General features: G+C 37.8%; 1 protein-coding gene across 2 annotated transcripts; it reads left to right on the top strand.

The window, feature by feature from the left end:
• Positions 1 to 23,646, top strand: LOC143888049 (CDPK-related kinase 3-like). 2 transcript variants are annotated; one of them, XM_077392335.1, is made up of 11 exons: positions 2 to 787; positions 4,741 to 4,871; positions 9,230 to 9,271; positions 9,394 to 9,502; positions 9,656 to 9,734; positions 10,680 to 10,976; positions 11,175 to 11,284; positions 14,030 to 14,137; positions 14,231 to 14,293; positions 23,096 to 23,263; positions 23,354 to 23,646. In XM_077392335.1, exons 1-11 carry the CDS (start codon positions 290 to 292, stop codon positions 23,489 to 23,491), a joined length of 1,743 nt encoding a protein of 580 aa, XP_077248450.1. In that variant the 5' UTR covers positions 2 to 289; the 3' UTR covers positions 23,492 to 23,646. The 2 variants fall into 2 exon arrangements, with proteins under 2 accessions (XP_077248451.1, XP_077248450.1); XM_077392336.1 differs by lacking the exons at positions 14,030 to 14,137; positions 14,231 to 14,293 and having other exon boundaries at positions 1 to 787.

The following is a 23,646-nucleotide window of genomic DNA, read 5'->3' as shown; positions in this document are numbered from 1 at the left end:
TTCTCTCTCCCTTCACATTCGCAAATTTCAAGATTTTCAGATTCATCAAATCTTCTATTCTGTTTTCAGAATCCATTTTTTTTAAAATTTTCTTGTCTTTCTCAACTTCTCTTTTGGTTTCTAGCCTGATGCTCTCTCTTTCTCTGACTCCATTTCAATTATTCCCTGCTTTTAACTTTCATCTCGCTTCAGATCCCCTTTCTTTCTCTCCTCCTTCTAAGAACCCTACGATCTCCGATGCTTCTTGATTGACGGTCCGATCTCGATCCACAAAAAGTCGTAGCGAGCGATGGGGCTCTGCTACGGCAAGAACATTTCGGTAGTAGAAGATGAGGGAGATCGCCGTCAGACTCCGTCAGACGCCGTTAACATCCCATCCGTGAAGAATACTCCGATTCACTCAACCTCCAACAGCACGTGGCCGAGCCCTTACCCTCACGGCACGAGCCCTCTCCCTGCCGGAGTCCCGCCTTCTCCGGCAAGGTCGACGCCTCGGAGATTTTTCCGGCGACCTTTTCCGCCTCCTTCTCCGGCGAAGCACATCAAGGCTTCGCTTGCCAAGCGGCAGGGTCCGGCAAAGCCCAAGGAGGGTCCGATTCCGGAGGACGGTAGTGAGGCGGAGCGGCCTCTTGATAAGAGTTTTGGATATGGGAAGAATTTTGCGGCTAAGTATGAATTGGGGAAGGAGGTTGGGCGAGGGCATTTTGGTCATACGTGTTTAGCCCGAGCCCGAAAGGGGGAGATCAAGGGTCAGTCTGTTGCTGTTAAGATCATCTCTAAAGCTAAGGTGCGGTGTTATGTCTGTTAGGTTTATGATCGCATACTCTATTTAGAATCAAATTAGTAGTTTGGGACCCAAATATCTGTTAGCTTCATGAAGGTGTCAGAGGTAATGGTCAACATTGCGGAAGATCTGATTTTTTGCAACCGAGTTTGTTGATATAGTTGCTTTAATTCTGTGTATTGTTAATTATAGTTCTTGATCATTTGGGCAATGTCAGAAGCACCTTGATTACCTTTCTAGCTAAGGGTGTCAATTTTGGCTCGGGCTCGGAAGCTCGCTCGAGCTCGGCCCGAATCCTTAACGAGCGGCTCGTTAAGGCTCGTTAAGAATTTAATATGTTTAAATATATATACTAAAAGGGTTGTCTAGGGAGTGAAAGGGGGAGGCAAAATATGTCACTTCTTTTTTGGAACCCCATTTGTTACTTGGACCACCCCCCTAGTGTAAAAAGAGTAGTAAAAAAACACTAGATAGGGCTGTCCAGGGAAAATGAGGGGTTTAAAATTAAAATAATTCGAGCTCGATAAGGCTCGCGAGCCTGGCCGAGCCGAGCCGAGCCCGAGCCTGAGCCCGAGCCGAGCCGAGCCTGAGCCTGGCTTTTGAGCTTAACGAACCGAGCCGATATTGGCCAAGCTTGGCTCGGCTCGGCTCGTTTACACCCCTATTTCTAGCTGTTGTGCAAGTTGGGTTCCTTTTAACCTAACAGTGTGGAAACACTGGTTCTTAGGAAATCAACCTGCCTGTATTATAACATTACCCATATACTCAATCTTGTTGATCAATTTGTAGCTACTATTTTATAAAAAAAATAAAATTCATGCCTGCTTATTTACTTTACTCCAACATGCTCTTAGTATATACTTTATCAACCACGCCATCTTGCTAATTTTTCAGGCCTTCGAGTTTTATTGGCTAAAAGCATCAGTTGAAATTTTTGGCTAGAGAGGAATTATATGGTTTCTGACCTATGTTTCCAAAAACAATAATGGTGGGACCACTTTTCAGTGATTCAAACCATTCATCTGCTGGTCCAAAACATCTTCATTGGATGATCTTACCATTCATACTGTAGGTTGTAGAATAAATGGTTCAGGAAGTTTTAAAAAAAAAAACAATGCTACAAAATTCTCAACAAATGAGTGCTATAATTCTCCGATGCAGGAGAAATTTTGGCATATGCCCCATCCATTGTAGGGCCAAGCAGTTGAATGGTTTTGGTTGCCAAAGTGGTGGACCCACTTGCAATTTTGCCTCCTGTAATTTTCCTTGGAAAAATAGTCACTGTGACACCATATAATTTCATGTAGCTGGAACCATCTAATGATGCTTGGGATACCAAAAATCATATTGAAACTTTTTGAAAATTGTCAATTTATATTTATGTTTATGTCTCAGATCTTGATTGATCGACCTAATGTGTGAGTGCCTTCGCTAACTCCTCGTTGCCTGATTCTTCTCGTCCTCGTCATAGTTTCCATTAGCTGTATTACCTATTCTATTTGAAATGTTGTGGGCATATCATCCACAATTTACTCTCTTAACGTGTAGTATGTGTTCCTAAGAATATCACCTTTTGGTCTCCCAACAATAGGCATGTAGTGTTTGGACCAAATTGTGTAGTTGGGGCAAATGCTCTTTTGCTTGAAATTATGTTCAAGACGTCTATTCCTCAAGGAGGAGCATATCACCAAGTGCCACTAGGAATTTGGTTTCCACCCTAGATGGATACTAGGTTTTCTTTTTCTGATTTTAAAATGAATAATTCTTATATTTGTCTCTGTCGACAAATGTTATTTCTAAGATTGGATAATTTGAACAACTTCGGGATGTGTGGCATCCCTTGAATCCTAAATCATGGAGAGTTTCTAAGACTATAAAGCCTGAGTTTCTTTCTTTGTTTTTTTTTTTTTTTTTGAAAGATTGAGGCCTGGGTTTCTTTGTGACCTAACAGATATGCTATTTGAAGCATTGAATCCTAAATCATGGAGTGTTTCCAGGAAAAATCTTTAAAGCCTGGCTTTCTTTGTGACCTAACAGATATGCTATTTGAAGCATTGATTTTAGTTAGCAGCAGTCCCAAGGCAACTATGGATCTCGGCTGTCTTAAGATTAGAATGGATGAGGGGAATATATTTTATATCATGGTTTCCTATTTCACTTGTTGTAAACCAAATTTTGAACCCATTTGCAAGGAACCCATTTGCAATATGGTTCCTGAAAATTTGGAAACAAAGAGAGGTTAGGAACTCTTATCATTTCCCTCTATGTCTGCATATAGATTGGAGAATTTTAAGGATCAATGGTCCCTAATCCTTCTCTTAAAAAAAAAATAATCAATCAGCACCCTCTCCCTTATATATACACAAATCCAAGTTCTGTGTTTTTTTTGAATGGTAAATCATCCAAGCTCTGTGTTTGCTCTAATAAATTTGAGTAACCAGTTAAGTGGATTGTAGAAGTCTACCCCTAGAAAACCAAGTTCATATAGGACTTCCAAACCACAATCTTGAACCAAAACAAGTCAACTGATGAACCAGGTAACACAGTTTTAGATAAATGTTGCACTTGTAGGGTATATGGTCTTTCGAACGAGATGATTATCAAAATGGTAGGATAATATTTCAAACCGGGCTTTCCTCATGGTTGGATCCTAGATAGCTTGAGATGAAAAGGCTGATGAATCCCTGGAGGAGTAGTTTCAAGTAAATCAAATGAGCTGAGTATGATGGTAAGGTAAGAGAAACCAATTTTGGTTGTTTCATGAGGTTTGTTGAACAGTACTCTCTCATTCTAGCCATTACCCAAAAGTTGTTCTTATTTGGATTGAAACTCTAATACTCTGTTTTAATGGATGCCACTGCCTAGAAAATTCTTAATGGTGGGGGTATTTATCAATTATATGTAGAGAAATTGACACATATTATGTACAAGAAAGAGCATCTATGTGGTTTGTAGTATTGATCTCAAGTAAAAAGATGCCTAACATTGGATTTGCCATTTGGTGAAAAAGATCATCGATTAAACAAAATGGCCTCTAGGCCTATAGAAGGGTCAACTGTCCATCAAAATGTAAGGAGAGATTAAGTTAGGAGGCTGGTCCATCCATACATTTACATAACCAACATTTTTCCTGAATTTGTTACTTGCAGCGTCTTTTGCTAGTTTGTCAGCCGTATTGTTTGCTGAACTATACTCATGAGAAGCTATCCACTTATGGAATTGGCAGAGGAGGATATGCCAGTCTTCTATTATCACCCTCTTCGAATTCACTTTTATGTTTTTTTCTTGTTAGCATTTCATCTTTGCATTTACTCCTTCCATTTATCTTCCCCCCCTTCTCTCTATCTCTCTCTGGCTGTCTGTTTCGTTCTTCTCTCTTTCACTCTCTTTGAATAAACTATCATGTTTTTTTTCTCTCTCTCTGGCTGTCTGTTTCGTTCTTCTCTCTTTCACTCTCTTTGAATAAACTATCATGTTTTTTTCTTGATAGACAAATGAAACATTTTTTCATGGTTCTTATTCATCTAGAAAAAAGAGTTGTTTGTCGGCGGTAATGACAACGAGTTCAATATAAGAGGAAGATCTTATAATTTCGGTATAAATAAAAAATACAGCCATGTATGGGTTCATTCGAAAATTGTTGTGCATTAAATTATAAGAATTTTTTATAAAGTTCACGTATTATTAAGTATAATACCCATATACCTTAAATCTATAATTCAACTATTATTACATAAGATGAGCGGGCTTATGCTTAGGCCTTAATATCCTCTGCAGATATAACTATTTGAATTCTCTACTACTCTTTCTTTTTCAACAGTTGTTTTCCTGCTTTTTATGTTTCAAGGGTTCACTAACATGAGACTATATCTCTGTAAGCTATGGACCACCTTCACTGTTTTCGATTTTCAATGTTAATATGTTCAATTTGGTACTAAATGGGCTTTATTTGGCAGATGACAACAGCAATATCAATTGAAGATGTTCGTAGGGAGGTGAAAATCTTGAAAGCTTTATCTGGGCATAAAAATCTGATCAAATTTTATGATGCATGTGAGGATGCGAATAATGTCTACATAATCATGGAGTATGTGTTTCTTCGGACTTAGTATGGTTGATATTGCTTGGCCATTGATAAATTTGCCTGTACTATGAAGGCACTTTTTTTTCTTCTTTCTTTTCTGTTTGATTATGTAAATCATGATCAAAATCATTGCTCTAAATCTTATGCTTGCTTGTATATGCAGTCTGATTTGGAAGTTGATTCCTTGTTTATCTTGAATGCAGTCTGATTTGGAAGTTGATTCCTTGTTTATCTTGAATGCAGTCTGATTTGGTAGTTGATTCCTTGTTTATCTTGAATGTTTAGACTGCATCTAATCACATTAAGACTTGTTCCATGATTTGCTGTTTTTATTTCAGAATTATCCGATTGAGCAAAATTTAAGAAGTACCACATATTGGCACTATCGCTTACATGCCAGCAAAATTTCTTGCTCAGCTATACAAAGGAAAATGATCAAAATGTAATTAAATTTAAAATATTTGCTAAAATCCACTCCATAGTAGCATTTTCTAAAACCTATCTACTTTTGTAAGTAAACCAAAACCTACTGGATGCACCCATCATCTATAGTCAATGTTTTGAAAATCAGAATCGAATCATAGATCGTATCGTACATTGTAAGTTTCATTCAAATTTACACACACACACACACACACACACACACACACACATTATAAGAAAAATTATAAATAAATTAATAAATTATAAACAAATTAGAGGCAATAATAAAGGGAAATGATATCAGATCAGCCATGCTTTAATAAGTGAGCAAACACAGCTTGTCTTTTCCTTTCTAATGGGTTTGTAAGAGCTTTTTGCGAACTGTATTAGCCCTTGACAGCTCTTTAAATAATAAAAGTCAAGATGGGTTATTGCAATTATCAAAACATGGTTTTGCTGATATCATTTCCCAATAATAAAATGTCAAATCCATTAATTTAAATCGAAACTAACATTATTTGTTATTCAATATCATAATACGAATAGTTTGTTAACAGACTTGTCACATATTAATCATACATTTCCCATTCAAACCCTATTTTTGAATGAAAGCCCTATTTTCTTTCGATTGTGGGGGTAACATTGGAAGGAGATAATGCTGATGCGAGGAGAGGGTAGACCCGTTGGACAGGGACACTCCATCTCCCAACGATTTGTGTATGATGTGACGTTGGAGGCAGATGAGCTAGATGTCATGCACGATCAGATTACAGAGGAGGCGATTGTTGGGGAAGCAATACAGGGCATTTTGAATGAAAACCCTATTTTTATTTATACAAAACTTAGGATAAATCACATGAATCGTATTAATCTTATAAATTGTACGGATTACAGATTACCAATATAAAAAAATTGTACGGATTACGTTCAAATCGTATGATTCTATCAAAATTCTTAAGATTCATACAAATTAGATTCAATCATGGGATTCAAATCAAAAGCCATAAGATTTGATTTGAATCATAAATCATATGACTTTCAAAACAATGCCTATGGTGAGATTTTGTTATTTTATCCTTTTTAAAAAAGAAACACTTTATGTTCTTCTTCGTGAAACCCTCCATGAAACAGAAGCTTTCTCATTGAAATTTAAAATCATTCCGAAACCTTAGCTCTCTCCCATATCAGTTTTATCTTCTCGGCTTCCCCTTTTGAAATCCCGGATGCGGCATCAATGAGATCACGTTTCTGTTTGGTCTTCATTGAGCTGGTAGTAGGGGTGCAACTCGGGTCGGGTTTAACCGGAACCCATCAAGTTCAGCCCCAAAACACACGGGTTGGGTTTGATATCTTGCAAATCGGGTTGGGCCAAAATGATTTCGTGTTGTGTTAGGGTTGGGTTCCTGGGCAACCCGACCTGGACATGAACCGAACCCAACCATAAATTCTAAAAAAATGAAAATTTCACATTAGCACTAACGATAGGCGCTTTACCAAATACAGAATATCAAATATACCATACGGAATGCATGTAACATAAAAGGCTAAACTTCATTTAAAGCCTAAAACTCTTATCAGCATTGTAACCCTAATCGTTATCCTCCTGTCTCGATCTTGGCTTCTCATCCCTCTAGCCGCTTGCCTCTTGACCTTCATCTCCCCCTTTGACCTTCTCTCTCCTCTACTCGCCACGCTTGAGTCTTGACCTCCATGGCTCCATCTCCCCTGTTACCCTCTCTTCTTCGAGACCATTGTTCCTTGTAGATCTATTTCACTAGCGATCAAAATTTCGTCATCTTCCTTGAAGAAATATCCTCTTTGGTCTCTTCTTCTCCGCTGATTAGCCCTACGAAACTTCTCCTCCCGGTCATCTCTTTCTCTGCTCGTCGAAGACCACTCCCTCTCGACCTCTTTTTGGCTCACCTCTCTGTCTCTCTGCATTTGTGGAGCTCATTGCTCTATATGACATGTAGAGACAATAAAAGTTACCTTTGCATGGCTAGGCATCTCGAAGAGACAATAAAGGTTACCTTTGCAAGGCTAGGCATCACGAAGAGACAATCAAGACTAGGTCTCTGAACAACGGATACCAGAAAATGCTCCTCGCTCAGTTTTTTCAAACCATAGAAATGGCACTCTCGCAACATCACCAATAAAGAGCAAGGTAACTCTATGTAGGGAAGGAATTGATTTTATTTTTCCTTTTTCTGTTATTATTGGTATTTTCAATTAGTTTTTATTTTATTTTATTTTATGTTTCAAGTGTGAGGGTTTTATGCCCTTTCTTAAAATACAATCATTTATTGAAAATCTTGCAATATTATAGTTCTTCAATTATTTGGAATTTTTGTTTCATGGAGATTTTATTTATTTGCATTAATCTGGGGTTTTTCTGTGAGTAGAAGTAGGTTGAGATACGAAGTAGTGATTTAGTGGCTCTACACCTGTAATTGGGCCGTCTTCCTCTTCAAGCTCTCCTCCATTTCACAATCGCAATAGCATCTGTGAAACAACCAGTTACTCCAAAAGCTTAAGCTGTTGGAGAAGGCGTTATTTAATCTTTTATGCTTTAACACTCCCCCTCATGTGTGGCCCCTCTTTTTAGGGTTGGGCTACATGTGGCCCCTCTTTTTGGGCTGGCCATTTCATGTGGACTTTTTAATAATAGGGAGTTGTGAAATTTGAACCCAGGACATGGGCTCTGATACCATTTGAAATAACCAGTTTCTCCAAAAGCTTAAGCTGTTGGAGAAAGCGTTATTTAATCTTTCATACTTTAACAGCATCAACCCGACTCAACCTGACCTAACGTGGGTTTTGGGTTGAGATTATTATTGACGGGTTTGGTCAGGTTGACTCAGGTTGATAGTCGGGTTAGGGTTGGACAATTGGTCCCTCAGGGTGGGTTTGTGTTGGCCTCAACCTGATCGAACTTCGGCCTGAGTTGCACTCCCTAGCTGGCAGGTGGTAGAAAAAAACCGAGAATTAATTGATGTAGTGGAACACAAGTACTCCTGAGAATTGTGTATTATGGTGATAATGATGCAGACAGGATCAGTCCTCTTCGTATCAGTCTTCTGCCTTGTAGTCTTCCTTTTCAGTCTCAAAATGCAGTACTCCTGAGAATTGTGTATTATACTGATAGTGATGCAGTCAGAATCAATCTTCTGCCTTAAAGTCAGAAATGCTTACAGACCGATGCCTGACTGTTTCTTCCAGGGCCCCTCCATAGATTCCCCGCTTCCCCCCGCTAATTTGTCAATAATTATAAAATAATATAATAAATAGATGTCTCATGTATTCTTCCTTTGAAATGCCCACCAACGCCCCTCTATAAATTCCTCCACCGCCTCTCCCTCTGTCTTACACAGACAATCACACCCCCACACATATATTCTCCTCTCTTTTTTTCAAGGCCTTTACATCTCAGAGCTTCTCTCTTTTCTTTTCTTCTTATGAAGTTCCCCTTAAAGTTTGGATTTTCATTTTGGCCAGCAAGAAAGCCGAAAATGGAGGAGATTTGGTGTCTGAAAGCATGTCATTCTTTTCCCCTTTAAGTTTCAAAATTAACCCACTCCCCTCCCCCACCCCCCCTTCGCGCGCGGGGTGGGGGGGGGGGTGGGGCGTGTGGTCGCGTAAATAGAAAATAAAAATAAAAAAAACATGAAAGAAATGGCAGTATTGGGGCCTGCAATAAAGCTACTGTTGTGGCAGCAGGTGACTCTGCTGTTCAGCATCAACGTCCTTTTCACTCAGATTGCTTTGATAATATCATTCCTAATTAAATCATCATCTTTCCATAAACCATTTACCCTATAAAATGGAATAAAAGTTGTGGGTCAATTTGATGATTATGACTTTATGAGCTTGATCTTTGGCAACGTTATATAATCTCATTGAAATTTCTGAATTTACTAAATGTTTTTCTTCCCTATCAGACTGTGTGAAGGTGGAGAGCTGTTAGATCGAATTTTATCCAGGTAAATATGCATTTCATGCTGTATTTGTTGTTTTGCCCTACATGTGTAGAGATTATTATGTCGGTTGTTAAATTAAGCGAGAATTTCATTCGATGTCATTGTATGCGGTGCCTTTGTTGTAGAGGTGGAAGATACACAGAGGAAGATGCAAAAGCTATCATTGTGCAAACTTTAAGTGTGGTTGCCTTTTGTCATCTTCAAGGCGTTGTGCATCGCGATTTAAAACCAGAGGTCTGGATCTTGGACTGATCCAAGTGTAAATGATTTTCCTTGGTAGTGGTACTTGGGCATTTTTTTTTTACCTACTTGGACTCATTCAAGGAGTTATGTCGTTCTCAAATACTAGTCTTAACTGTTGCTCCATTTGTCTACGCCTTTTAACAGAATTTTCTCTTTACAACTAGAGATGAAGATGCACCCATGAAGCTTATTGACTTTGGTCTTTCTGACTTTATCAGACCAGGTAGCAGTTCATTTTTGCTGTTTTGTTCCCTGGGTCCTTAGCTCTTAGTGGATTATTCACATTATTGAATATCTTGACGCCATACAAACTATGCAGAAAATCAGTTTGAACTCCTTGATCTTGTTATAGTTCTTCTTGAGAGGTTGTCATTTTATATTTTTTGTTTGGGGTTTTTAATTTTTACAAAAGACCATCTATCGTATGGAGAATTCTTAAATAACCACCTCTTCTTTAAGTAAATATAGAAGTCCTACTGTTTTCACTATAATGTCAAATGACCACTTGTTGTCAACTTGTTGATTGAAATGCAAACGCCGAGGGTCTTCCCGTTACAAAGATATTACTACCCTTACGATTTTTACACAGGATTTAAAAGTCGGATTTTTGCGCTGATAGGGATAAAAAAGGTCGTATTTTTATGACAATATGATTAAAAAGTGGGATTTTTTCTCGAATAGGATTAAAAAGTCATTTTTTTACCCCAATAGGGATAAAAGGTCGTGATTTTTTCACCAATAGGATTAAAAAGTTGGATTTTTACTCCAATAGAAGTAAAAATATCATATTTTTATTCCAATAGGATTAAAAAGTCGGATTTTTTTGCCAGTAGGATTAAAAAGTCGGATTTTTGTGCCAGTAGGATTAAAAAGTAAGATTTTTACACCAATAGGATAAAAGGTCATATTTTTACAACAATAGGATTAAGTCTGATTTTTACGGTAACAGGATTAAAAGTCCAATTGTTACGCCAATAAGTTTTTGCAAGTTTATGTTGATAGAATTTTACACCTAGTGTTAAAAACTCAGATTTTTTCACCTATAGGATTAATAAGTCGGATCCCATAGGGTGTGTTTGAAATATAGGATTAAAAAGTCAGGTCCCATAGGGTGTGTTTGGATTGCCGAAATCAGGAATCAGAATTTTCTATCATCTTTATCATGCAGATGAAAGACTGAATGATATTGTTGGCAGCGCATACTATGTCGCACCAGAAGTCCTCCATAGATCATACAGTATGGAAGCAGATATTTGGAGTGTCGGTGTTATAACATATATCTTGTTATGTGGAAGCAGACCCTTCTGGGCACGGACAGAATCCGGGATTTTTCGTGCTGTGCTAAGAGCTGATCCTAATTTTGATGATTCACCTTGGCCCGCTGTATCTCCAGAAGCCAAAGACTTTGTTAAAAGGCTTTTGAATAAGGACTACAGGAAAAGAATGACGGCTGCACAAGCTCTGAGTAAGTTGTTGGTTACAGTATCAACTGAGATGTATTGATTGAATCAACAAATCATTAGTAAAAGATTACATGTTATTACTTCCATTTTTGTTTGAAAGTTATTAGATGTTGGACATTTAGGATATCTTTCTTTGGTTATATGCTGTGTAGAACATTTTGGATGTGGCACGTTGAAGGACTAACACACTCCTGTGGCAGGTCACCCATGGTTGCGAGACAAGCATTGCCCAGTCCCTTTAGATATTTTAATCTATAGGCTAGTCAAGTCATACCTTCGTGCCACACCTTTCAAGCGTGCAACATTAAAGGTTAAATACTCTCTACTCCTCATTATGGTTTGTGGATACTAATACAACCTGTCAATTTCTTTTTCTTTTAGATTTAACTATAACATGCGTTAGGTTTGTATGTCACAATGTCTTTCCAAGTAAACCCATATATTGCAGGAAGTTTATGAGTTATTGTTTTAATATGCACTCAATCTATGAAAATTTCCAGATTTATCTTGTCATATCAACAGTTTAAGCATTTTAACAGATATTCTGTTGGTCTAGTTGATCTAAACATATGACTAGAAACTTTGGGTGGCCCAGTGCACGAGGCTCCCGCCATTGCGGGGTCTGGGGAGGGCTAGATGACTAAAAACTTTCCATTCTCAACTCAACTCAACAAAGCCTTTGTCCCAAACTAGTTGGGGTCGGCTAAATGAATCCTTTAGAAAAATTTCATGAAGAAGGAATCTACCGAAACTAGTGGAAAAGAGATGGAAATTCCATTGTCCTCCTAGGGTGAGCTTCTTTGGTTGGGCTGTTAGTTGTGGGCATATCCAGACTATTGAATTCCTAAGAAAGAGAGGAATGTGGTTGGTGGATCATTGTCCTTTGTGTAGATTTGACGGAGAGTCCATTGATCATTTGTTTATTCATTGTAAGGTTTCAAGAGAGGTTTGCGGTCTTATTCTATTGCGCTTTGGAGTTTGCTAGGTGTTCCCTAGATCTATTCCAGATTTGATTGAGAGCCGGGAGTTGTGTCCGTGGAAAAAGAAAGGAAAGGTTCTATGGAAGATTTGTCTTTTGGCCACTTGGTGGGTCATTTGGAAAGAGAGGAATTCCAGGGTGTTTGAGGGGGTGGCTAAATCTCCTTATTGGCTTTATGTAAGGGTTATAGTTGTTTCAATTCTTTGGGCTACAAGTCTTCCCCTCTTTAGATTTGTATCGGCATTTGATCTTTGGGAAGGTTGGCAAATTATTTGCAATGAAGGGGAGTGCAAAGTTCAAATTATTCAACATTGGGAAGCCCCTCCTGCAGATTCGATGAAATTGAATTTTGATTGTTCTTGTTTAGGCAATCCAGGTGCGGCTGGAATTGGAGGCTTGTGTAGAGATTCCTTGGGAGAGGTTTTATGGGCGTATTCTGGGCCTATCGGAATAAGTGATTCAAATGAAGCGGAGGTGAGGGCGGCTTGCCATGGTATCAAGCATTTGGATAGTGAATTTTATGACAAGGTTGTTGTGGAAGGCGACTTTTCAAATGTTATTAGTTGGCTTTCGGGAGTTGTGGCTCCGCCGTGGAGATTTCTTTCCTTTTTTGACGAGATTTCAGATCTAATTCGTGGTTCTTCTATTGTTTTTAAGCATGTACGGAGGTCTGCTAATGGTGAAGCAGATTCCCTAGCTAGGGAGGGTTTGTCTCGGTTGGGTTAGAATGGTTTGACTTCCTCCAGCCTTGATTTTGTATGCTTTCTTTCTCTCTATGTTTGTAATAATTAAGGACCATCTCGGTTCTTTTTTCAATATATGTCATGTTGCCATTTCAAAAAAGAAAAAGAAAAAAAGAAGGAATCTACTCGGCTCTAATCCTAGCTTTAGTTGGGTTCTTCTACGTGGATCATTTTCTTCCATTCTATCCTATCCTAGGTCATGTTCTTCGGTATGTTCCTAGCTATCATGTCTTTCCTCACTGCTTCTACCCAAGTTGTTTTCGGTCTGCGCCTACCTCTTTTTACTCCATCAATTTGGCATGAGCCGCCGCTTCTCACCGGGGCATCCAAAGGCCTACGTTGTATATGTCCAAACCATCTTAAGCGGTGCTCTCTCATCTTCTCCTCAATTGGTGCCACCCCCCTTTTTATGTATGTCTTCATTTTAATTCTATCTAACCTTGTGTGGCCGCGCATCCATCTAAGCATTCGCATCTCCTCTACACTCATCTTATGCACATGCTGCTTCTTGGTGGCTCAACATTCTGAGCCGTACAGCATGGCTGGCCTCACAACTGTCTTATAAAACTTTCCCTTCAACTTGGTAGGGATTTTACGGTCGCACAGAACTCTTGAAGCAAGCGTCCACTTCAACCGACCTGCTCTTATTCTATTGTTAACATCCTCTTCAATATATCCTTCCTTATGTAGAATTGAACCAAGATAACGAAAGATATCCCTCTTAGGTACCTCCTGTCCAGTCATATTTACTACATCCTCGTTTCGCCTCCTTACATAAATAAAGTTGCATTCCATATATTCTGTTCTAGTCCTACTCAGTCTAAAACCTTTGGATTCCGAAGTAGTTCTCCATAACTCTAACTTAGCATTTAGTCCTGCTTTGGTTTCGTCTATTAATACTATGTCGTCTCCAAATAACATACACCATGGCACCTCATCCTGGATACCCTCCGTAAGCTTATCCATAACTAGCGTAAAAAGATAAGGGCTTAGAGCTGATCCTTAGTGCAATCCTATTGTAATTGGAAACTCACTAGACGTGCCATCCGTGGTTCTGACACTAGTTACTGCTCCATTGGACATATCCTTAATCACATCAACATATTTAGTAGGCACTTTTTTCCTTTCAAGGACCCACCACAGAACACTCCTGGGAACCCTATCATACGCTTTCTCCAAAAAAAAAAAAAAACATATTACTGGAACCTTGTTTAGTAACTTGTAGTCATAGAAAGTTACCTATGTTATTGTCACTTATTTGTTACATAGAATATCTTTTTTGCAAGTGCTAGTTATTTGACTTTCCAAAGCTTACTTTGCTGCATTATCACAGGCTCTTTCAAAAGCTTTAACCGAGGATGAGGTCCTTTACCTTAGGTCTCAGTTTAAGCTGTTGGAGCCACATAAAGATGGACGGGTCTCCCTCGAGAACTTTCGAATGGTTAGTTGATACTTCTTTCGATGACTTTTGCTTTAATCTATTGACTACTTGCTTTGAGTTTTTTCAATGTAAAATTTGGTGAAAATTTTGCAGGCTCTGATGCAAAATGCAACTGATGCGATGAAGGAGTCTAGGGTTCCTGACATTTTGAATGCGGTGCGGCATCTAATCTCGCCCTTTCTAATATGTTGACCACTTACCTCTTCTCATAAAAAACATTATCTTATTTCATATTTTCTTTTCCATTTTCCACACTATGGTATATGATATTCATAATTATTAAGTCTGTAGCCATACCATTAAAAAAAAAGAGAGTTTAGCCATACATCTTAAAAGAAAGGAGTACAAAGAGTATCCGACGATGCATTGTGAGTGTGGATATGAGTAATGAATGTTTTAATTACGATGTAGATATCATTTAGTGGAATACTTTATTCAATTTATTTTTGGGAGAAATATATATATATATATATATATATATATATATATATATATATATATATATATATATATATATATATATATATATATATGAGGAAACTGTTGGTGAGCTTAGTTGGGGTCGGCTAAATGAATCCTTTAGAAAAAATTCATGAAGAAGGTAAAAGGAATCTACCCGGCTCTAATCCTGGTTCTGGTTGGGTTCTTCTACGTGGATCATTTTCTTCCATTCTATCCTATCCAAGGTCAAGTTCTCTGTTATGTTCCTAGCTATCAAGTCTTTCCTCAAATATATAGGTATATAATATGTTAAAATATAGGGGCCGATACCTTCATTTCCTCTTTAAGCCTCTCCACCCTTTTGTCTATGTCTCTTAAAATAGTTTTTTTAATATAAAAGACAAATTTGAACAAAATTCACCAAAATAATGAATTTTCCATTGCTGTTGAGAGAAAATAAGAGCAACTGGTATCATTCTGAGTGCCTTTTCTCTTGCTGTACTTTGACAAGGCAAGCATCATCATAATAACTTCCTCTTGAGAGGACGAATCAGCATGGTTTTAGATTTTCACCAATACCACATGAAACGGATGAAATGTTTCCATTTTCCTCCCCACCTAAATGATACCGAAATCGAAATGTACCCTGAAACCAAAATCGAAGTGCATTAGTAATATGCTATATCAATGCGTGTTACATAATTATATTTATATGAATTGCATGTGAAATGTTGTGTATGTACTATATATATATATATATATATATATATATATATATATTTATATGAATTACACGTGAAATGTGGTTTGTACTGAATTATCAGACATGTGTGACAGTGCATGTCACTGGTTGTTCTATGTTATTAAACTATTATTGATGGGTGAAGACTCTTCCATCTTTTAGGTTTGTCACTGCTTATGACCTCTGGGCAGGGTGGAGAGTGGTTTGTGGGTCGGTGGTCTTGAGGCTGAATCCGATCCAAGAATGGGTCCCCCCGTCATCGGACTTTGCTAAATTCAATTTTGTTGGCTCTAGCTTCGGTAACCCGGGCTCGGCCGGCATAGGTGGGGTCCTAAGGAATAGTGTAGGAGAGGTGCGTTGGGCTTTCGATGGCCCCATTGGAATTTCTGATGCTACGAAGGTCAAAGTGAGAGCGGTCCATCAAGAATTGAAGTTATTGGCTAGAGACTGTCGAGAATTTCTAGTAGGAGACTCTTTGAATGTCATAAGATGGCTCAAGAAATCTCAAAAACCACCGTGGCGCTTTGATTACTTTTTTGACGAAATATTTCATTGGATGGCTCGGTATTCTTTGTCCTTTCATCATGTTCTTCGCTCCGCCAACCAAGTGGCGGACCGTCTAGCGGGAGAGGGAGTCTCAAAGGAATCTCTAGCTCTTTTTTATTCTCTTCCCCCTTAGCTCTCTCTTTCTCTCCCTTGTCTTGTTTTTCTTCTCTATGTTTTTTGCTTTGTATCTTGACCACCTCGGTCGCTTTTTTCAATAAAATTGGCCATCATTTAAAAAAAAATGATTCTATCATTTGCATTTCTATGATTTTACATTATTTCAACCAAAAATTTCAACCGAAACCTTTCTGTTTCTGTGGTGATCAAAACCGAAACTGAAACTGAAATTTAAAACCTTGCAAGTCAGCTTTTGTTATGCTACATCCTCAAGCTGGTCGTTATGTGATGATGGGTGCCTACACAGTCATCAGGGCTTTCCCTGCCAATCATCTCATCTTTCTATCAATTCTCTGGTTTGCTACCGAGATGCTCTAGTATGATGAGTGGACGTGAGCTCGCAAACACAAGAGCATGGGTGGCCTTAGGCATTCCATGATCATATAACCAAAACTTTGATGGGACTATGCCAAAATCATCCGATGCTGATCAACAAGGACAAGGAAGCATTTCGGTGTGACCACAACCAACACACATAACTCAGTCCAGAGCGCTACTTTGCAATTCATACATTTGTTTCTTGAAAGTCAAAGGCCTTTTTGAGTCCATCTTCACTTTAAAAGGATAGTTGGTCCTATTTCACTCCATGGTTCAAAAGATCGGTCGATGTGAATATGTATTAATGCATTGTGGTACAACATAGAGCCCTACACACTCAGGTGTGTAGGTTGATATAGGGCCGAAACGAGGTGTATATCGTTTCGTGTTCATGTGAATACACCGAACCTCATTTTTCACTTTCCTTTTGCTATTTCAAAAGATTTCTTGCTTGATTTAGGGTTGTATGGTCTAAATCAACATAGGCCTACAAGATTCAACCACGAAAAGCAAGTTTGAGTGCAAATAAAAGGATCAAACCTAGGGGTGCAACTTGGGTCGGGTTCAACCCGAGAAAAGGTCGGGCCGGTTGAGTTCGGGTTCGGGCTGACTTTTCCCAACCCGGGTCGGGTACAGGTTGAGGGGTTGGCAACCCGACCCGAGTGAAACCCGGAATTTTTTATAATTTTTTATATTTTAAGCTTAAAAACCGTCGGGTTGGAAAAATGGGTTCCTCGAGTTGGGTCGGGTTGGGTTCGGGTTGGAAAAATTGGATCCTCGGGTCGGGTCGGGTTGGCCTCAACCCGACCTGACCCAACCCGACCCGAGCTGTACCCCTAATTAAACCAGGGTTGAGTCTCTAGCTCAATTGGTAAAAGAGTATTCTTCAACCCTGAGGTCGGAGGTCCAATCCCAGCTTACCTACTCAAAAGAAGGGTTCAAAGTTTGATTCATGAAATTTTGGGATTTTTCTACTTGTGATAAAATCCCCATTTCGATTTTTTTTATAGATTAGTTGCAACACATTAAAACCATGCATTTGGTTAGTTGGATATGGATCTTTGGGATGAGATTTTATATGATTTGAGTGTTATTTACGTGGGTGTTATTTTATTTAACATATGCTATTTTTTTGTTACATAGTTAGCTCTACATGTTTTAGATGATTTCTTTTGCATTTCATGGATTTTTAGATTTTTAATAATCGTCTTTTGCATTTCATTAGTTTTTAGAATTTTAATAATCATCTTTCTTTTACGTTTTCTATTTAAGAAAAAATGACCTTGATATTTGTGTGTAGGAAAATCATGTTTGTTTTACTCTTTTTTTTATACATTTGAGTGCTTTTTACCCTTGGGCCTGTTATTTTTTTTTAATGGCAGCTGGACCTATTAGTACTTGTGCAATTATGTTAGTGTTTGACCTTTCGTTTCTTTACTTTTTGAATGATGATGATGGGGACATCAACGAAGGAGGAGGGTTCAAAGTTTACAAGCGAAGAAAGAATCGTGGGAAGGAGAAGGACTGATTTTTGCATGAGAGATGGACGTTCACACATGCTACATATACCACATGTGCCATGCCACATGTGCCACATGACATCCACTCTATGTTGATATTTTTCTTTTAGTTGTTTTTTATTATTTACTTTTTATTTTCGTCATTTTAATTGTAGTCTACTTTTTAGGCATCAAATCTCATCCGTCTGGCGTGTTTTTGGTATTATTAGAAAGGTTTTTCAATTACCTATTTAACAGGCCCAAGATCACATGATTTGGATGTGTTTTGAGCAAGTTATGAGTTTTTTAAGAAGTGGTATAGGTTTATGACATGATTACTATTTTAGGTAAGTTTTTATCTTTATTTAGCTTTGCTTTAGATTAGATGAATGGTTGAGATTAGTTTTTAAGTTTAGGTTATCTTCTACGGTTTCTTTTCTTATAAATACATCTTATGAAAGCAATGTAAGAGACTTTGGAATATTAAATAGAATTGAGAATTTTTTTGGGAGAGCTATTGTGGCTTGGACTTCTTCTTCTCTTCTCATCTTGGTGGCTTGGAGCCATTCTTCTCTCATCTATTATCTTCTATTATCTTATATTTCTTCAATCAAATCAACACAAACAAGGTTAGGAAATCAGATTTCTATTTTCTTTGTTCTTGAACCCTAAAACTAGAAAACCCAAAATCCATAGATCTCCCTTGTTCTCTAAGATCTTGTCATGAGATTTTGAGGGATTGTTTTTATGATTAAACCTCAGCCTAAACACCCAAGAACCCTAACTTTAAACCATTTTTGAGCTTTATTGGAAATTTGCACCATTTTCAAGCCCGAAACCATTTTTAAAAGTTCCATAGCCTAAACCTACGATCAAATCAGAGCCTAAACCCTAGATCAACCTTTCTTTTACCTTCTAAACCTTAACCTAAGATTTGGACAGCAGTATTAAACCAAAATCCCAGATCTGTCAAATTACCAAAATACCCCTACAACCCAAAATTGGACCGTTTTGAGCCTTTTACTGCTGCTGGATATTTTTTTTTGTTTTTCTTCATTGGATATTATTATTTTCATGCTTGTGTGACATCTATTTCATCGGTACTTACATTAGCTTTTAGTTCCTTTAATTGGTTGCATGCGTAGGCCTAGTTTCAGACTAATCTTTCTATTATCAATTCATCTAACGAATCCTTATCGCTTTGATTGATTTGTATAAGGTTTAGTTCATGCTTAATTACAATCTTTACAATTATTTATGTTATTTAAGTCTCATTATTGCTGCTGCCCATAGATTAATTAATTCGGCCCTAGGTAAGTTGTTAAGTGTTCTTTTAGTTTTCCACGTAAGCCCTTAATTGTCCTAAAGTCTTAATCCCACTAGGAGTGTAAGATTTTCCCTAAATTAGGTATTGTCCTACATCAGATAACTTTATTAAAGAATGGCATTAAAGTTTTGTTTGATAATTTATTAATTTATTTAGTTAAAATAATTGTTTCTACATTTTGGTTCAAGTAGTAACACAAAATAGTTGATAGAGAAACAGGCAAGCGCGCATACGATACTCACCAACACATTACAAATAGACTCAATTAAAATTATCAAATCATAGTTTGCAGTTGAAGTAAATATGCCAAAATTATAAGTAAAACTTTTTGAGAGAACATTATTGAGGATAATCTTGCTCTGATACCAGTGAAGATGTGAGGAGAGGAGAAGGAAAGGAAAATCGTATGTGTGCGAGTAATTCTCATTGGTTAGAATGTGATTTACGATGTTATTTATACCAATGCAATGTACTTTATCATTATACCCTTAATAAAGGATAATATCATATAAGTAGTACAATTTAATTCTCTTGCAGAATGCTCTTGATAGAGAAACTCTTCCCCCCACAAGAGAATCCCCCTTGGAAGTTGTTGTTCCTTTGAGATTACAAGAGTCCTCGTGGAAAAGAATCAAATGAGAATACTTAAGAGTGAAAGGCAAAGAGAAATAGAAGATATTGGAAGAACATTGGAATGAGAATACTTAAGAGTGAAAGGCAAAGAGAAATAGAAGATATTGGAAGAACATTGATGTATTCAGTCTTGACACCATGTAAAATTTACCTTGATCAAGAGGTGGTGAGGAGTGGAGGAGAGGAAAATCGTGTGCGAGCAAGTAGAGTAATTCTCATATATTAGAATGTGATTTATGATGGTATGTATACATGTGTTTAAAAACTCGTTGACACGACAAGGAACTCACTCGAGTCGACAAGGATTTTTCTTGGCCGCGTTTCGCATTGCACCGCATCCGCATTTCTCGTTTTGCCCTACAGAGTCAATAAAAACTCCTTTGACTCTCCCTAGTTATAACTGCGTCAACCGCATTCTTGGCCGCGTTCCGCGTCACATCCGCATTTTTAAGCACTGATGTATACTTAATACAATGCTCAACTCAACAAAGCCTTTGTCCCAAACTAGATGGGGTCGGCTAAATGAATCCTTTAGAAAAAAAATCATGAAGAAGGTAAAAGGAATCTATCTGGCTCTAATCCTGGTTCTAGTTGGGTTCTTCTACGTGGATCATTTTCTTCCATTCTATCCTATCCAAGGTCATGTTCTCTGTTATGTTCCTAGCTATCAAGGCTTTCCTCAATGTTTCTACCCAAGTTGTTTTTGGTCTGCCCTTGCCTCTTTTTAGTCCATCAATTTGGCACGAGTCGCCTCTTCTCACCGGAGCATCCAAAGGCCTACGTTGGTTCTAGTTGGGTTCTTCTACGTGGATCATTTCACCTCGTTTTACATTGTATTAATATACATTGTATGTATTACTAATACAATGTAAGTTGGAAAATCTATTCATTGAAATTAATTGGAGCCATCTCGAAATTGATGAAGAATATACTGAGGTTGATTGGAAATAATATTCTTAGATAACATGTACACGAAGTCGAAAATCTATTGTTGCGATGACTTAGTTCTATCGGCTTCATACGTTTTGTTTTGGAAGGAGAATTGATACAAAAATTAAATATTCTTGGCAAAGCGATTCATGATTTCTTTGGAGGTGACTTTGGAGGTGATTCTTCTCGTAAATTGGACTCTATTTCTTCTCGAAGTTCTTTCAAAATTATCCCTGTATAAACCTTTTGTTTGCATGAGAGAAAGGGTTCTTAAATAAAATTTGAGAGAAGTTGAAAAATCTATTGGTTGAAATTAATTGCAGCCAGCTTGAAATTGATGAAAAATATACTGTGATGAAAATCTATTGCTGCCACGACTTTTAGTTCTATCGGCTTCATACGTTGTTTTGGAAGGGGAAATGATCCAAAGATTAAATATGCTTGGCAAAGCTCTTCATGATTGTGTGCATGTGGTTTACGGGGTTGGCTCATAGGCTAGCGTCGTGGGTTTGCTCCCCATAGGCGCGAGTTCGAGTCCCCTTAGAGTTACCTGATGCACGTGGTTTACAGGTGACTGCGTGCATCCATAGGGATTAGTCCCGCCCTAAAATGGCGTGGGGATACCCTATGTCGTCAGAAAAAAAAGAAAGAAGCTCTTCATGATTTCTTTTGAGGTGATTCTTCTTCTCGTAAATTGGATTCTTTTTCTTCTTGAAGTTCTTTCAAAATTTTCAAAGTAGAAACCTTTTTGTTTTCATCTAATAAGTCTTCTTTTCAGGGACTCTTTCAAAGTTATCTTTTTTTAGGGCTGTCTTGTTTTCTTTTGAAGAAGTTTATTTTCTCTTTCTTCTTCTCGTAATTTGGACTCTATTCCTTCTCGAAGTTCTTATTTCAAAATCCTCCAAGTTGAAATTTTTTGTTTTCATGGAGGAAATCTTCTTTTTACAGATTCTTTCAAATTAAATCTTTTTTAGTTCAGTCTTCATCTATCTTGAAGAAGGTTTTTTTTTTGGGTGATCTCTTCATTTTTTTGAATATTTATTCACCATTTATAGGGAAGCTCTTGAGGTATTTATGAACAATGTTGCCTAGACATGTGCTACTAGTGCCAAGTGTCAGTGTGTGTATCAAGTGTTTCACATTGCTAGCTTTGAAATTCAAGCCATGTGGACACTTCCATACAACAATTGATAAATTCAAAAGTAATATAAACTGGAAAAGAAAATGGAAAAGAAAAGCACAATATTGAAAAATACTAATTAAAATAAATCTAAAGAAATAATCATTTTATTTTGCTGTATTGACACAATACTTTTTTGTATATCACCAAGACCCTTCACTGACACATGTCTAGGAGTGTCATTTTGTGTCATGGAGTGCCCAAGCATCTGATTGTCTCCACAAAAATTAAAATAAAAAAAACACTTAGAATTGTCCAGTTAATAACACATGTTGTGAATTCTTTGACGAAGACTAGATGCAGCCAGCAAAGGTTGAGAGAGAGAGAGAGAGAGAGAGAGAGAGAGAGAGAGAGAGAGAGAGAGAGAGAGAGGTGGTCGCCAAACTGTCGTTGGTTGCCTCATTAGTTTCTTGCTTGATCTGGCTCGAGACTGAAGAATCATCTGGCTGGGCCCTGTCTTGTAGACTTTGTACTATACCCTAGTTGTTGGAAACTGCACATTTGACAATTTTCACCCCCCTCATATGGTTGTGTGGCAGCAGATTTACGTTAGTCATCTCGTTGGTTTCTTGATTGATGTAGCTCGAGACTCATAGATAAATGAGATAGATTGTTATTGAAGCTATCATGGAAGCTAAAACCTTTTGAGCTTGGTTTCTTGCTTCACCTGGTTCTACAATATGTCTCGTAGAAGGCACTTTGTCGTAGTTTGTTGCATTCTTCATTAGCTTCATAAATTTGAAAACATTTATGAAACTATTCCACTAGTTTATCATCTCTTTCTCGTCGTCTAACTCACCGCAACTAACTTTATAATGATGAACATTAATGTGCGTGTATTACAGTGGCAGTGATCATATCAAATATTTTCTTGTGTTCAATATGTGTGTGCGCGCGGTAAATATCCCTGTTGGAATTGTTAATTAATGTCTGTTTATTTCTCGTCCTTCAATTTATAACCTGTTATCTGGAAAGTTTCAATATTATGACATGGTTCCTTCATGCTAGCGTATATTTGATTTGACCATTAGAAGCTTCCTTCTTGTCCTTCCATTCTCATAAATTTTTTACACATTCTGGCTCGTAGCGTATCTCTCCTACGAGTTCTTGAATATGTGAAGGGAGATGATTTGTTGCTGACATCTCATCTTTATATATCATTTAGATGGACCAGCTCTCTTATAAAAAGATAGATTTTGAAGAATTCTGCGCTGCTGCGATTAGCACTTATCAACTAGAGGCTCTCGAAGGGTGGGAGCAGATTGCGAGTACAGCTTTCGAGCATTTTGAACAGGAGGGAAACCGAGTCATCTCGGTTGAGGAATTGGCACGGGTATGTAAATCTCACTCTGGATTGATGGGCCCTTGTTAAATTTACCTTCTTATGTACCAAGAACATGATAAAACCAAACCCTCTATGCAGGAAATGAACCTGGGTCCTACTTCTCACTCCATCATCCATGATTGGATCAGAGATTCGGATGGGAAGCTCAGCTTCCTTGGCTATACCAAATTTTTACATGGTGTGACGATACGTAGCTCAAACACAAGACATCAATAGTTTCTGTAGAGCTGGCTGTCAAATTTTTCATAAAATTCGTGTTGTTTGTAAGGGTTTGCAGGCTTTTTGGTAGAGAATGCAGTGTATAAATGACCTTTAAGGGAAGCCCATATGTGATATTCTTCTGGGAAAAGATAAAATGAAGACTTTCTCCA

The sequence above is a fragment of the Tasmannia lanceolata genome, unplaced genomic scaffold (assembly GCF_043159265.1).
Source record: "Tasmannia lanceolata isolate RefF3 unplaced genomic scaffold, GAP_Taslan_0.1 ptg000012l, whole genome shotgun sequence".
NCBI classification, from domain to species: domain Eukaryota; kingdom Viridiplantae; phylum Streptophyta; class Magnoliopsida; order Canellales; family Winteraceae; genus Tasmannia; species Tasmannia lanceolata.
Note: the sequence above shows the minus strand (reverse complement) of the source record. Positions and strands in the feature narration are given on the sequence as shown.